The sequence below is a fragment of the Gekko japonicus genome, unplaced genomic scaffold (assembly GCF_001447785.1).
Source record: "Gekko japonicus isolate JY-2015 unplaced genomic scaffold, Gekko_japonicus_V1.1 scaffold208, whole genome shotgun sequence".
NCBI lineage: Eukaryota > Metazoa > Chordata > Lepidosauria > Squamata > Gekkonidae > Gekko > Gekko japonicus.
The window spans coordinates 1,412,710-1,428,177 of record NW_015173680.1 but is presented as its reverse complement, the minus strand read 5'-3'; the positions used below and the strand labels follow the sequence as shown (position 1 = coordinate 1,428,177).

At 45.9% G+C, this 15,468-nt stretch overlaps 1 protein-coding gene across 1 annotated transcript in view; it reads right to left on the bottom strand.

Annotated features, from left to right (window-relative positions):
* NR6A1 (nuclear receptor subfamily 6 group A member 1) overlaps window positions 1–12,786 on the bottom strand; it is a 33,974-nt gene extending 21,188 nt beyond the window's left edge. The window contains exons 1-2 of the mRNA XM_015423023.1: window positions 12,763–12,786; window positions 2,335–2,565 (exon numbers count right to left, since the gene is read on the bottom strand). Of these exons, the coding sequence (XP_015278509.1) occupies window positions 2,335–2,565; window positions 12,763–12,778 (247 nt within the window). The 5' untranslated portion in view covers window positions 12,779–12,786. The remainder of the gene's footprint in view (window positions 1–2,334; window positions 2,566–12,762) is intronic.
* Between the last annotated feature and the right edge of the window lie 2,682 nt (window positions 12,787–15,468).

The window sequence follows — 15,468 nt, the reverse complement described above, 5'->3', positions numbered from 1 at the left end:
TTTCTGGCTCTGACAGCAAGAGCACAGTACCTCACAAAGAGAGAACGCCAGGCTCAGTGAAGGAGTTGGTGGGCATAAAACTACCTTTTCCTTTATGAGAAGACTGAGACCAAAAGAGCCATTTTGTAGGTAAGGAGCTTTAAATCATAGAGACCTGCCATTACCCATGAGTTGGCTGAGGACAAACAGAAGGTCCCACACAGGTGTTGGTGCTGTCACTGCAGGATGGAGCCTACTGAGGCCCTTGAACAGCTGCTTTACAAGAGGTTGGGTGAAGACTGAGCATTCCTGGATGAAGTAATATGAAGCTGAAACAGCACCTAGAGAGATCTTATAATAAGTGTGGCAAGTCTAGGGAACGTAGACAAGACAAGTAGTCAGGATCAGTGTTCCCTCTAAGCTGAGTTAGTGTGAGCTAGCTCACAGTTTTTTAGCCTCCGGCTCACACATTTTTGTCTTAGCTCAGGAAGGATGGTTCCAGAGCAAACTAATTTATGCAGTAGCCAAATCGCTCGCTCATACCTTTAATGCCAGTAGCTCGCAAAATAGAATTTTTGCTCACAAGACTCCACAGCTTAGAGGGAACATTGGTCAGGATAGAGATCATTTGGACAAGTTTATGATTCCACTCTGATATTAAAGCATAGGTTTGAAAGCACTTTCACTTAGCTGATATGACCACCCAGTGGATGGCTTATGACATTCAGAAGCATCTGCCTCAATATCAGAAGACAATGATCCAGAAGCATTGCTCCGTGCCACTAAGTTGAGAAGACTGGGTGCTGGGATGCAAGATCCTGCTTTGTCATTGAGTATTTGCCATGACTTATGACATTCAGAAGCATCTGCCTCAATATCAGAAGACAATGATCCAGAAGCATTGCTCCGTGCCACTAAGTTGAGAAGACTGGGTGCTGGGATGCAAGATCCTGCTTTGCCATTGGGCCTAAAGCAAATGGGAAAATTTGCCTATGGACAGATGGTTACTACGGATTTTTATCAGCTCTTAGTATGCTAGGGAATGTCACCTTGAATTACTTCAGGGATTGGGTCGGGATGAACAGGGGTAAACTCCAAGACTGGCTCCAGTGACAGTGGAGTACTGGAAATATACAGAGAATCACTTGCCTCTAGGGCTAAGACAAAGCAGAGAACCCAGTTGTTTGACTACCTGTGGTTGGTGCTTCTCTTCTTGTGTTTTTTCTTTCTTGGTGTAGGACAGGTTTCATACAGCCAAAAGGTTTGGCGGCTTATGCTAGCTGGGTTGCCTGTAGGATTGTGCTGGCTCAGTATCAGTGTGTATGATGTCAGGAAGTCCGTAGAGAGGGGTTTGGTGTGAGGATGCTAAATAGGAAGCACCAAAGCAGACAAGCCAATTCTCTGAGTGATCAACCCCGAGTTGTCCGCCGTCACATCAGAGAATTGTTTTGGGCCTGGTGGATCAGTTGTGTCTTGTCCACTGAGTAAACCTGAGGCAGTGGAGACAATTCTCAACTATATATTGCTCCCCCATGCACAGGAGACACCAACCATAGCTGTCAGTTGAAGGTAGCCAGCCCCCCCTGTCGAAGCCTTAAAAATAAGTCTTTAGAGCAACAGATATTGGGGCACCACAGAAGACAGAACTAGAAAAAGCACAGGAAAGTTGAAGAAAAACTGGAAGAGGGAATGGAAGGAAGACGACTATTACATTTTTAAAGAAGCGATGACTCCCACAAGAAATTCCCAGATGCTGCTGTTGCAGCAGATGAAAAGTCACTGAGTGGGAAGAACATGACTCCTCGTTGCTTGACAATGTGCCTCTGAGGGGAGAGGATTTTTTGCATCTGAAAGCTAGCTTCAGAAGTTTCCAAATCAAAACTTTGCACAGGTGCAAAGCCCATCAGCATGAGGTATAGAGACTACACTGTAGTAATATGCAAATACTACCCCAGGCCTCTGGAAAGCTCAGGGAACTTTGTCATCATGTAAGTCACCTTGCTTAGCAACCTTACACTGAGTGTAGGGGAGGGGGGACAGAGGAGAGAGCAATATAGATAGATATCCTTGATTTCTCAGCTGCTTTCCTAAATACACGCACTGCAAAAGGCATGGTGGGGCTGCATAACCAGAGATTTTGGATTATTGTCTTATTGCAACAGCCAGTGACTACACATTCATGTTCAAGAAAGGTATGAATTTGAAAACTGGAAATTTGATTTAAACTATTTACTTAAATCTTCTTGATCTGTGACCCAAGCAAAGGCCTGCTTCAGCCTCAACCATCATTGCTTCCTACACAGACATGTGGAAGGGGGGCTCCACACCTCTTCCCACTGTCCCTTACAAACATACCTTTCCGGTTCATCCCCATCTGGAGGCACTTGAGCAGCCGGCAGTACTGGCACCTGTTGCGCTGCTTGCGGGACATGACACAGTTCTTGTCTCTGCTGCATCTGTACACCCTCTTGTTACAAATGCTCCGCTTGAAGAAGCCTTTGCAGCCCTCACAGGAGATGATGCCGTAGTGCAACCCTGTTGCGCGATCTCCACAGATAAGGCAGGTTCGCTGATCAACTCGGTCATCTGCAAGAGAAACAGCTGTTAGGATTAGGGGAAATGCACCATTTTGTCATGCAGCCTAGGAGATACCCCCAGAAGTTCAAAGGAAGTCTTTGGGAAAGTTCAGTACGTACCCCAATCAGGGGCTTACATTGGGAAAGGAAAAACTAAGAGAAGGGTTTGGATGCCAGCAACTTGGAGAAGATCTCACCTCTGGCTCAGCAAAATAATAGGGCAGATACAGTTGAAGGTCCTTCTCTGTGTGTAGGTTCTATGTCAGGGACTGCAATGCCTGTGTGCCCACTACCATCAATTTTACCTAGCAGGTGACCAAAAAGTACCACTAACTTTGGGAGAGAGGCACAAGTAGAGAGCTGGGGCAGAAAGGAAAAGGACCACTGCTGAAAGCCCTTCGATATGAATTGGGACAACCATCTCTTGAACATCAGGCTTGGTTGAAGGCTTTCCCCCGTAAAGTTAAAATTATACACTCTGACACCCAAGAGGGCTACCTCAGCTTAGTCAGAGAGGATTCTTATGTTTCCCACTGGGACAAACTTGCTGAGCAATAAATACAGCAACTCAATCTTTCCTTGGACTCCCTTTATTCAGTAACCAGGCAGGAAGCCATGAGAATGATTAAGAAATATCTATATACTAGGAATAAGGCCCCTTGTGGAAATAAATACAATGAACTCTAGAAAGAGGCTCTGGGAGGGTGCCCTGGCCTTGGGCACTCAGCGTCAATTTGCTGTGGTGACCTCAGCAGGGTATAATGACACAGAGCTTACAGTTCTCCAGGGGAACTGATCTCTGCCATCTGAAGAGCAGTTTTAATTTTGAGTGATCTCCAGCCCTCACCTGGAGAATGGCAGCAATGGGTCCCCAGGAGGAAATGGCTGGTTTGGAGGGTGGAGTCTATGGCATTGTATCTGTCTGAGGTCCCACCACTCCTGAAACCCCATCCTCTCCAGGCTCCACCCCTCAAATCTCCAGGAATTTCCCAACCGGTGGTTGCAATCCTATTTTCTTCCCAGCCAACCATCAACATACCGTTATCTGCCCCTCTGACTTCAGGTTTCCATCCCCCTAGCCTCTACCTAGGAAAAGTACAGTCTTTCTCCACAGTGGTGACCAAAGCAGCTCACATCCTCCTCCTCTCCCCCTTTTGATATGCACAACAACCCTGTGAGATAGGTCAGGCTGAAAGTCTGTGAGTGTTCTGAAATCACCCAATCAGCTTCCACAGGAAGAACCTGGGTCAGGAAGACCCTGCTCTGAAGTGCTAACTGCTACATCAAACTGGCTGTCATGGGGGAGGCACCTCAGCAGGGTATAATGACACAGAGCCCGCAGTTTTCTCCAGGGGAACTGATCTCTGCCATCTGGAGAGCAGCTGTAATTTTGAGTCATCTCCACCCCTCACCTGGAGATTGGCAACAATGGTTTCCCAGGAGGAAATGGCTGGTTTGGTGGAGTCTATAGCATTGTACCTGTTTGAGGTCCCACCCCTCCACAAACCTCACCCTCTCCACGCTCCACCCCTCAAATCTCAAGGAATCTCCCAACTTAGAGTTGGCAACTCTATCTCTTTCCCAGCCAACCATAAGCCTACCTTTATCTGCCCCTCTGACTTCAGCTTTTCATCTCCTCTCCCCACCTACAGCCTCTACCTAGGAAAAGTACGGTCTTTCTCTGCAGAGGGAAGCAACCTCAGCAGGGTATAATGACACAGAGTCCACCCTGCAAAGCAGCTGTTCTTTCCAGGAGAGCTGATCTCTGCCATCCAGAGAGCAGTTTTAATTCTGAGTGATCTCCAGCCCTCACCTGGAGATTGGCAGCAGTGGTTCCCCAGGAGGAAAAGTACAGTCTTTCTCCACAGTGGAGACCAAAGCACCTTACATCATTCTCCTCTCCCCCTTTTGATCTGCACAACAACCCTATGAGGTAGGTTAGGCTGAAAGTCTGTGACTGGTCCAAAATCACCCACTCAGCTTCCACAGCAAGAACCTGGGTCTGGCAGACCCTGCTCTGAAGCACTAACTGCTACGCCTAGGGTAGCCAACCTCCAGGTAGAGCCTGAAGATTGCCAGGTATCACAACTGAACTTCAAACAATGGATCTTTCCCTGGAGAAAATAACTGCTTTGGAGGGTGGAGTCTATGGCATTCGATTCAGCTGAGGCTTCTCCCCTCCCCAAACTCTGGCTTCCATAGACTCCACCACAAAATACCTAGGCATTTCCCAACCTGGAGTTGGCAACCCTATTCAGGACTGGCCCCAATGAGTTCCCTACAAAGGCCAAAGGAGGCCTGGAAAGGGCTTCCTGCCTTTGCCTTTTTACTGACAGAACAAAGCTTGGCTACCTACAGTAGCCACTGAGTGAAAAGTTAGCCCAACAGCAGGAGGACAAGAGAATGGTTTGACAGCCGGTGGCCCAACTCAGCAGCCAGCCTGCGGCAGAGGGGCCAAGCAGAAGTAGAAGCATCTTTGTCAGGAGAGAGAGCCATTTTGGCAGTTTATTCTATCAAGGAAGAGTGAACAGGCTGGCAGTGGGTGGGGGAGAGGATTGGACCCAGCACCAGCCAATGGCACGTGAGTACTCTTAAGTGGCGGTAGACTGGCCAATGGCTGATGGCGTGCACAGCACAGCCAATGGGAGGGCTGGAAAGTAACAATATGTAGGGCAATTATATATGGGGGGAGAGGGAGGGAGGGAGATGATTATAACAGTACAATCTGTACAGCACAATGTGTTTGTTCTACTCAATTTGCTGGTATTTTTCCACCTGAAGAGCTCCCTGATTACTGCTCATATTCAACTTTTCCTAGCTATAGCCGTTCCTTTATGTTTGTGCAGCTTAATGTCCTACCATCTAGAGTTTTGCAAGGGAGGTACCTTAAGGTACCATACTCTAATAGAGTATGCAACTGAGGTGCAGGTACTGTAGACACCCTGTATCAAGTAACCTTTGAATGCAAACACTTTTCTGAGCCTAGAAATCTTTTAATTCTTCCTTTGCTCCAAAATATAGAACATATGCAGATATTACCTTTTATTAGAAGACAATAACAGACCTACCACTGTTTTAGCTGCAAAATGTTATGCTTCTGTGATAAGATTTTCACAGCCATTCAAACACTGTCTAGCCTCTTCCATAATTTAGTAATCTGGGGTCTAGCTTCTTCTATAATTTAGTAATCTGTTTAGAACTAATAAATTAAGCAGATAAATTAAGATAGATAGCTAAAAGTAAAGAAATTAGAATACATGAGGCTGTTTGATTCTGAGTCAGACCACTGGTCCATCTTGCTCTCCAGAGCCTCAGGCAGAAAGTTTTCCCCAACACATGAGATCTGTCTAACTGGAGATGCCAGGGATTTGACCTGGGACCTTCTTCAAGCAAAGCAGGTGTTCTACCACTGAGCCATGACCCAGAGAAACACACATGTCTCACTACTCCGCCAGGCGTTTGGTTGAGGACAGTGAGGGTTCCATCCTCCTGGTACACCCCCACCCCCATGAGGCAGTGGCACTACTGGAACTTTTAACGTCATCTTTTAGGCCGATCACTGTGCTTTTATTGTTTTAAATTGTTTTAACTACGTATTATATGAATTTATTATATTGTACACCGCCTGCCCTGAGCCCTGTCTTGGCAGGGGGAGGGCAGTTCAAAATATAATGCAATAAATAAAACCTCAGATCCACTAGCATCAATTAGCCTGTACTTCATTCATACGAATGAGAGCTTGCTCATGCTGGCTATCTTTGCATTTTACCTTTGAAAAGCATTGCTAGAAACTGATAAGGGAGATGGAGAATTTCAATGAGCATTGTTTAAAAATGATAACTACATTAAGGTAGATGTGACTGATATTCAAGCCCTTTCCCCAATCTTAATCAAGACAACAGCTTCCAATTAAAAATAAATGCAAAGTACCGCCCCTTCCAAGAAAAACAGCTGTCATCTTTCACTTGGCTGCCATCCCTGCCAAGACACAATCTGGCTGAGACAACACTGCCTTATTCTTGAAACCAAATATATTTAAAACCTGTGATGACTAAGGTTCTTACCTTCAAAAGCTAAGCTGGGGTCTCATTATCTCAAGTCTGCAACTACCCCCCACATGAGATTGGATGTACTGACTCACCAACAGGCCAGCAACATCCAAATCCTCCAGTTAGTGGAATTTTTAGCCCTTCCCTACTGAAGAAAAACATGGCTGGCAAATACCATTAACTCCCCTACCTACCATAAATTGGTGTTCAAAACCAGCCTATTCAGATGCCAAACCACCTCCCATTTAGTATTCTCACTTCCCTTTTCTAGATGGTCTGAGAGGTGTCCACAAAGGATCCTAACACAAGCAGTCCCCAAAATTATTTCATACTGCCAAGGCCCTGAAACTGTGGGCTCAGAAAACAGGTGCAAGCAAAATCTAATTTCCAAAGAGCACTTTCAATGCAATTAAACAGAATTACATAGGACAATGTGACAAGTCACAAGCAATTTTTTCCCCTATGACTAGTTAAATAAAAACAGCTTCCACTCACAAAAGGACAGTGGGAAAACAAAGAGCTAACTGCATGTGAAGCAGACTTCATATCATGGCAAACAATTGGTACAAAATGTGGGTTGCTAAGTATATGCCATGTATAAAACTGAAGTTGGGAACCAGAAGAAGTCAGGGGTGTGGCTGTCCTAATGCTAGAGAGGAACTGTGGTCAGAAAGAAAGGGAAAGGGGGAACCTGCTTGTTTTAACAGCATGAATAAAGGAAGCCTGGATCTGCAGAAAAGAATCTATGAGACAAACTTCCATGCTAAGGAAGTTTGCACTCTTTAGCCAGCTTCTGAAGAGATACTGGAGAGTTCTCCCCACCCCGTATTGTGGTTAACAGAAGCTACTAAACAGGCTTTGGAGTCACGAGTTGCATAATCTTGGTCTTGAGTTATCAGATGACCACAGAAAAGGAGATGGTGGTGTTGGAGAGATTAAGAGTCCTCTCTGGTGGGATTTAACACATCTGTGCTCTCCTAGCCCCTCTCCTCCTCCTCCCAACGAAAACCATAAATACTGAACTGGTTTGCAGCAGGAAAATGCCACTTGCCGAGCAGGGTGATCAAAGGTGTGTGTGTGGGGGGGCGCTAATACCAGGAATGCACTCCACAGCAAAAAATTCACAGTTTGAACATGAGTAGCATGTGATACTAAACGGTACTGATGCAAAGGACAGAAAGAGAGAGAGTGAGAAAGAAAGAAGCAAACACCATGGACTAAGTGAAACATCAATTACAGAAATTTATTTATTTATTTGTTCGATTTATACCCCACCCTCCCCGCCACCAAGGCAGGCTCAGGGCGGCTCTGAAAATGGTCTGAAAGAAGAATTTGTTTCCAGTTTCTTCCAAGATACAGCTGATTAAATAATCACAAGAGCTCCTTATCTGAAAACAGACCACTGTGAGCAGGGGGGAATGATCCCCTGCCCATTCTATTATCTACAGTAGATCCTTGCCATTTGCAGTCTACAGTTCAATCATGTTCTTATTTCCATTGAGCCATCATCACAATCATTACGTTGTGAAATTTTGCAGGCAATGCAGCTGTTTTGCTGCTCTGAAGCAGCATACCCTTACCACCCAGCATTTATGGATTCTGCATTTCTGCCATTTCTGGTGAGTCCCAGAACAGATCCCCCTCAAATGGCAAGGGTCTTCTGTAATTTCAAATTGCATGCAATACAATTTGCAGGGACCCAAGAAAGAGTCACCCAGACTTTTGTGCCATCTTAACAGTTCCACCACACGAAATCCTACGGAAACTTGAAAAGTCTATCACAATCCTAGCAAACCATAGCAGCAACCTTCTGGCTGTGGCAAAACTCTACTCCAAATGGCCCCTGGGCAATCCACGAGGCAGAGGGGTTTGTAACTCCTGACCTTTGTGATTTTCACCCTCATTTATGTGCACTCCTTTCATCAGGGACAGCAAAAATGGACATGGCAGAAGTAGCCATGACCTTTCCATTTCCTCCAGATTTTCATCTACTGCAAAATCAGAATGCATCAGTGTTACTTAACCCTGAAATCTGTGTACACTCCAGAACATGCCAAAAATGCTACAACTTCTGCATTAAATGCCAGCTAAGCTCTGCTTGCTTTACCTGGCAATGCACTTCACACTGTAAAAGTAACATCACCAAGAAAGTTAAGTAGAACGTGATATGTTTCATGGAGATCACTGGTGTAAAGGGGAACTGGATAGTAACCTTGCTATCTGCTTAAAAGCAGTACGCTGCCCAAATGAAATCTGCCCAAATGAAATCTTTCGAGAGGACACCCAGTCTTTGTTTTCCCCAAGCTATTGTAAGATGTGGGGGAGGGGGATTAATCAACTGTTGCTGCTGGGACAAAAACTGCAGTCTCATCTTGAACCTTGAAAGGTTTCTTTACAGCTGTTCCTCTACTACATCCTCAAACCCCTCACCCTGGTAATGTGTATTAGAGAGTTCTTTGTTTTCAGGTCACTCTATCTTTGAGCAGTATTCTTATATAGTATCCAGTTCTGCATGCAGAACCCTGAATTGCTGGAGAGCAGGCAGTGTGTGGGGGGGGTGTTATCCAGCTTTTGGGCAGGCACGTGGAAGCTCCATACTCTTGTTCATCATACCTCTTCACAACATTATTTACTTTCATAAGACAAACCAAGATGATGATTTTTTCTAAATCAAAGTGATAATGAAACAGCACCCAACCTCTCTCAGCTACCCACGCCCATTTACGCGTAAGCTTCTGCAGATACTAAAATCAGAAAAATACACAAATGGCCTCATGAAGATGTGAAGTAATCTAGTTTTAAATTATGCTGTGCTTTTTATGAAGTGAAAGCATCACAGGCCAGGCCACAAAAGCTTTTGCCTGAGTACCTGTTGATAAGCCTCATGCCATGGACAGGGCAAGACAGCCACCAGGATCCCCACAAATGGCACGGGATGTGTGTGTGTGTGTGTTTTCAAATCTGTGCTGAGCGCATGCCTCCTTTCTGCTTTGTCCAGTGATGGCTGAAGAAATGAAAAGCCCTGCCTACTGCACACTGCCCTTTCAGAAGGTTTGCTCCCAGCATCAAACACAGTTCAACCCGGGACAAGGCTTCCTAGTAGTCTCAGAAAACTGCCACCCACCATCATCTGTTACACTCTGAGACCATGGCTGTCCTGAGCAAGGAAAACAGACACTTCATACTCCCTTCCCCACCGTGAGCATTAATTTTACTTCCTGTTTTCAACTCAAGATAAGATTTCATTTGGTTATGCCTGGCTTCCCTAGGTTCAAGACAGTTGGATTTCACACACACAATGCAAAAAAAAATTCACTTCAGGAAAACAGAGCTGGACTTCAGCTTAAAAAAAAACTCTCCCATTTTTCAGTGCACATTTTTATATTCACATCTTGCAATCAGCTGCCAGCAATGAGGAGAGACAGCTTAGTAAACACCAATGGTTTGAGACCAACTTCTTGGTTGTTAGGGCTTGAGGCTGCGTTGCTTCACTAACATTGCAATCCTGAGAACACTTTCCTGGGAGTAAGTCTCATTTTAGGATTGCTCCATAATCATGTGACACTACCCCATGCTCATTTTAGGGCATCTAAGAGTATTGTGACACTTTAGATCAAGGCAGACTCAATTCTCCTGGCAGGTTTTGTTAGATGAGCAAAAACAAATGCAGGGAATTACATGTGGGGACACAATACACACTATTCTGATAAACATTAAGATGTATTCATGGGGGTGCGGGGGAATGCCAAAGGAAGGAATATGTTACCCTTTAATTAGCACCAACCAAAATATCCACAAAACAATGAGGATGAACTTTCAAGTGCCCCAGAGCTCTTAATCAGGCACCATATTCCGTACACAATGTGGTAGGAAGAGAGAAAAGAACATTTAAGGGGATGTTGACAGAAGCCAAAAGTTAGGCTGACTGCAAGCTTTCTTAAAATGGAGACCAGGAGGGTATGCAGAATTAATTAGATTATACAGCACTAGGTGCAAATCACATTTCATGATACCCCAAAGGCTCTTGGGTTGAAGAAGCAAAAATGGAGTATCTTCCTTTGATTTTAACTGAAGTATATGCAATGCTTTCTTGAGAACTCTAGAGTTTAGTTCTAAAACATGACGGATGCTAACTATTATGTATAACTTGGCTAGCACATAAAATAGTATTTCTGGTATCTTAACTGAAATAATAAAAAAGACAGAAGCAAACAGTTTTACCAAGGCTCTTTAAGTGTATAGGTAAAGCATTACAAGCTGCTCCAAAAACTTCCCTTAGCTTCGGATGCAAAGAGCTCATTACTGCACTTCAGTGATATAGACACTGTGCAGCAGACACAATCATCCACCCCATAATTTAATTTATATTCTGGTGCATCTGTGAGAGATTTGACTTCATGTCTGAAAGGACCACAGAACTTCTGATTTTGAACAGTCTTAGAGATCTTCAGAAAGCTGAAGATTTGTGTGAATTGAAACAAGCCTCTCAATGCTACTTTGGTGTAAAATAGTTTTTGTGCATAAACCATTTATATGAACTATGGCTACAAAGCAGTCTCAACACCAGCACAAATGAGAGTATATGAAAGCAAATGTTTAAGTCTGCTACTGGCCTGTTAGAAATAAAATATATGCTTTCTTCAGCCCCTCTCCCCTGCCCAAAGTTTCTGGTTTTTTTCCACTAGAGCATCCTACATAAGGCAGCCATTGCCTCAGAAAGCTCCTACTACCATTGGAGGTGCCACAAAGTCTCACGTAGCGATTGCCTCTGCTGGAATTTACTTAGGAGAGAATCCCAGCTCCAAATGAATCCTCCCAGGGCTTTCCTCCCTGCTCTTGGAGAACTATTCACAATAGCTGCAGCTCCTGCTTCTCATTGATCTGGGCCCCAACCCCCATCTTGGAAGAGGAGGAGGAGGAGAGCTTAAAACAGAAGGCTTCCTCCTGGTGAGTGACAAGGCTGAAAAGCCAGACTGCCCTGCTCCAAGACCAGCCCACGCCAGGGGAAGCCTGCAAAGAATTAACCCTGTGTGGACTAAAACAAAAACCCAGCTGGGAGAAAGGTTTTGCTCACATGTAGAATAACACAGACAGAAAATCACCAATTGGCATTCAATGTGTTGCAATTAGAGTTGTTCAGAATTTAGAAATAAGGAGCAATGTACGATGAGACCTTGATTGCAAGAAGTTCTCAAGAACTTTTAAGAGGCATCATTCCATGACCATGGCCCAGCATCAAATATTCTCAGTGAATTATCTGGCTCTCAGATCATTCACTAGCCTACAAAAACATGCTCATGTAAGCATCTGTACACAGAAGAAAAATATAGCTTGAAAAGTCACTAGAATCCAGAAAACTGGAATAACTTTTTAGAATTACTAAAAAGCAGGGAAATACCTTGAACTATGAGTATCTCGCTGGAGAAATACTCCTCAGAAGCTCTGACACTGAACAGATAAAGCAAGCCTCATCCCCACATGCCTTTTTTCCTTTATGGCTGTTAAGCCCCTTACATCCATCAATTAACATATCCCCCAGAACTAAGAAGGCTCTAGCTGGCATTTTAGCTTTGCCTGTAGTTTTGTTCTGGGCTTTAGAAAAACTGGTTAACCCCCTACTTGGACACACTTAAATTTCTTATTTTAATCAAACTTGAATGTGAAGCATAAATCGGGCTCACTCCCCAGTGAAGGAAGTGAAGCAGTTCACAAGAAAGAAAAATCAGGAAAAAAGAGGGACCATTAAAAAAAAACCAACTGCTAGGCAGCCGGAAGCCCCACTAGGGCCAGGCACAAACAAAAGCAATTAATGCCTCCTCCTCTGATTCAGGGTCCTTAACCGAGAAGGGAAGGCAGGACAATTGGTGTGGGGGCTGCGAGCCTAGGCTATAAAGCAGTTTACAGAGGAGAGGTTTGTATTCTTAGGAGTCCACGTAGTCCAGATACCATCTAGAATGTGAAGGGGAGGGGGACTTCTCTGCATAGTGAGGCAGTTATAGAAGACAGGTACAGTAGTGTTTACACCAAGAAAATCCTACTCTACACAGCCTTGCCAAAGATGCCGAGAAGGGGGGCTGGGCCCATTGAGTCCTTTTAAAATCCCACCCTCTGACACAACCTCGGCTGCCTTGCACCCTTTTGCCTCGCTATGTCTTTACCTTCCCATGTCTCCATTTCATGCTTCACCGCCTACGCCGAGGGGCTCAAGAGCAGCCATGAAGAAAGCGGGGATCCAGAGCTGGAGAAGCGGTCGCCGGCCGGGAGCCCTCCCAGCCCTCCGCTCCCTCTCAGGGCGGCGGACACAGCAATCATCCTCCCTCACAGGTCAGTTTACAAGCTGATCATGTGACACCAAAGTTCAAGCCCTAAGGTCACAACTTGCGGGGGGGGGGGGGGGACCGTGCAGCGTCACCTCACTCTCGGGCTCAGGGAGGGGTCCGCTTGCCCTGGGACACCACCGCGCCTGCCAGTCCACCCGCGCGGAAAGGCTGCTGCGCACGTTCCGCCAGGATGGGGTAAAGCCCCAATGGGCGCCTGCTCCCCTCTGTTGGCCAGGCCCTCTCAACCGGACCTCAAGCCTGCCCTCTTCCCAGGGAAAAAGACCCACAGGCGACAGTTGGGTCGGATCTTGCGCCCCTGCTGCGTGGCCAATGCAGGCTCCCGCCTCCGCATCCATCCGCTTCGACTAGCGTAGGCACCGCCTCCAGCAACCGTCGCCTGCCTCCCACCGACCCCAGCCTCCAGGTTACCTTCCATAAAGGTGGCCTCTGGCTTTGTCCCTGCCACGCAGCCTTCAAGGGAGCAGCTCAGCCCGAAGCCCCATATCAACTAAGAAGCAGCAGTAGCTGCTGCTTCCTGGGGGTGGCGTGCAGAAAAGCCAGGCAATCGCGGTCTGCCCGACAGAACGATCCGCTGGCCCAGCGCAGCTACCAGCGCCTGGTTCAGATTATGCGCGGGCCGAAACGGCCGCCTCTCCTCTTCCCTACTGCTAAGCCAAAACATTCCACACCCCAGCCCTATCCCTCATGAAAGGCTGGGCTGGTGATTGATTGGGGGGGGGGGCCGCTTGCGATTGGATGGCAAATATTTGCTGAGCCGACCAATGGGGCCTCCTCTGCTCAGTTTACGGGACGGGGGGGGGCTGCACAGAAGGCATAGCTAAGAGAATGAATAAGTCCAGAGTCCTTCAGCTGGCAAGGGGAAGAGAGAGGACAGCCAGCTTTCAGGAAAGGCAGCAATGCTCTCAGCAGCGAGCAATTGTTACAAATACAAAAATGAGAAAGCAACAAGGCAGCTGCAGTAGCATTAAACTACTTCTGGCTTGCTTTGGAAATTATTTTTTGGGTATTAATTCTGATTTAGCCTTGAAGAAGCATCTTCCTTTGCACTAAGCCAAATCATCATTTCAGCTTCTCAAGGCAAAGATCTGACACTATTTCCCATAAACCGCCCTGCTCTTCCCTTTCCCAGATTGTATTCATCAATTTCCCACTACTTGGTGCCCACCGGCAGCATCCCCCGATTCCCCCCTCGTCTTCTAGATCCTTGTTTGTCGAGATTGAGAAGATACAGAGAAAATCGGGGGATGCTATGGGTCAAAATGCGGCAGCGCAGCAAGTAGTGGAAAATTGAGGAATATAATCGGGGGAAGGGAAGAGCGAGGGCGGTGCAGCTGCTTGTGGGAAATCAGTCACATACTCCTCTGGGCTGAAGATCTGGGTGCTAGTTAACTCTAGTGCTAGATTAAGACCACAGTAGTTTATTTTACACTCTGAAACACCCAGGAAAAAAGCGAGTGCTCTTGACTAAGCCTTTTCCCCAAAAGGATGGTACCTCTCATATCACCAGGTAGTAATAGCACTTCTGTGCAGATTCTAGCAATCCAGTTCATTTCTATCCCACATTTCCTCCAAATAGGATGATGGGATACATGGTTCCCTTTTGACTTTTACTCACAACTTTGCGACGTAGGCTAACCTTACAGAGAGTTATTTTGGCCCAAGGCCACCCAACAAGAAAAGAAGAAGAGGAGGAGGAGATTGGTTTTAAACCCTGCTCTTCACTACCCAAAGGAGTCTCAGAGCGGCTTACAATCTCCTTTCCCATCCCTTCCCTACGACACTCTGTGAGGTAGGTGGGGCGGAGAGAGTTCTTTCAAGAACTGCTTATGAGAGAACAGCTCTGAAATAACTTGCAACTGACCCAAGGTCACACCAGCAGCTGCATGTGGAGAAGTGGGGAATCAAACCCGGTTCTCCTAACCACTACACCAAACTGGCTCTTGCAAGCTTCATGGTACAGGAAGGATTTGAACTCGGGTCTCCTAGATCCCAATAACTCCAGCATACCACACCACACCGGACATCTTCTTTGGGGGGCAAAAGCTACCTATAAATACTTAAAACACAGAGGAGAATTACAATATGTAAACATTACAGATATTTTCTTTTTATTATTAATATTTTTTATTTTATAAGCACTTGTCTGCTAGACCTAGGATTGTATTTTGACTCCAGATAGTTAAAAGTGCTGGCGCCAGACAGGATCTTGTGGGAAGGAATCCCACCAGACCAGAACCTATTTCAAGCTCGTTAACATCCACTATGATCTTGCTAACCCACCAGAAGGCAAGACAGCAGCATTGTGCAGTTGAAGTCACTACCAATGCTTCTCAAGGGCATAGGCCCTGGGACTAGGTATGGGCTAACAGACTACAGGAATAGGTGCTTTATGGCAGACCTCTCTTTTTCAATCTGAGGGACTGAGCACCATCCCCACGATTCTCAGTGCAGATGTAAAAGCCACCACTGGCTCAATGGTGGCTCCACTTTTCATTGAAGGGGGAAGAAGAGGCATGATCTAAC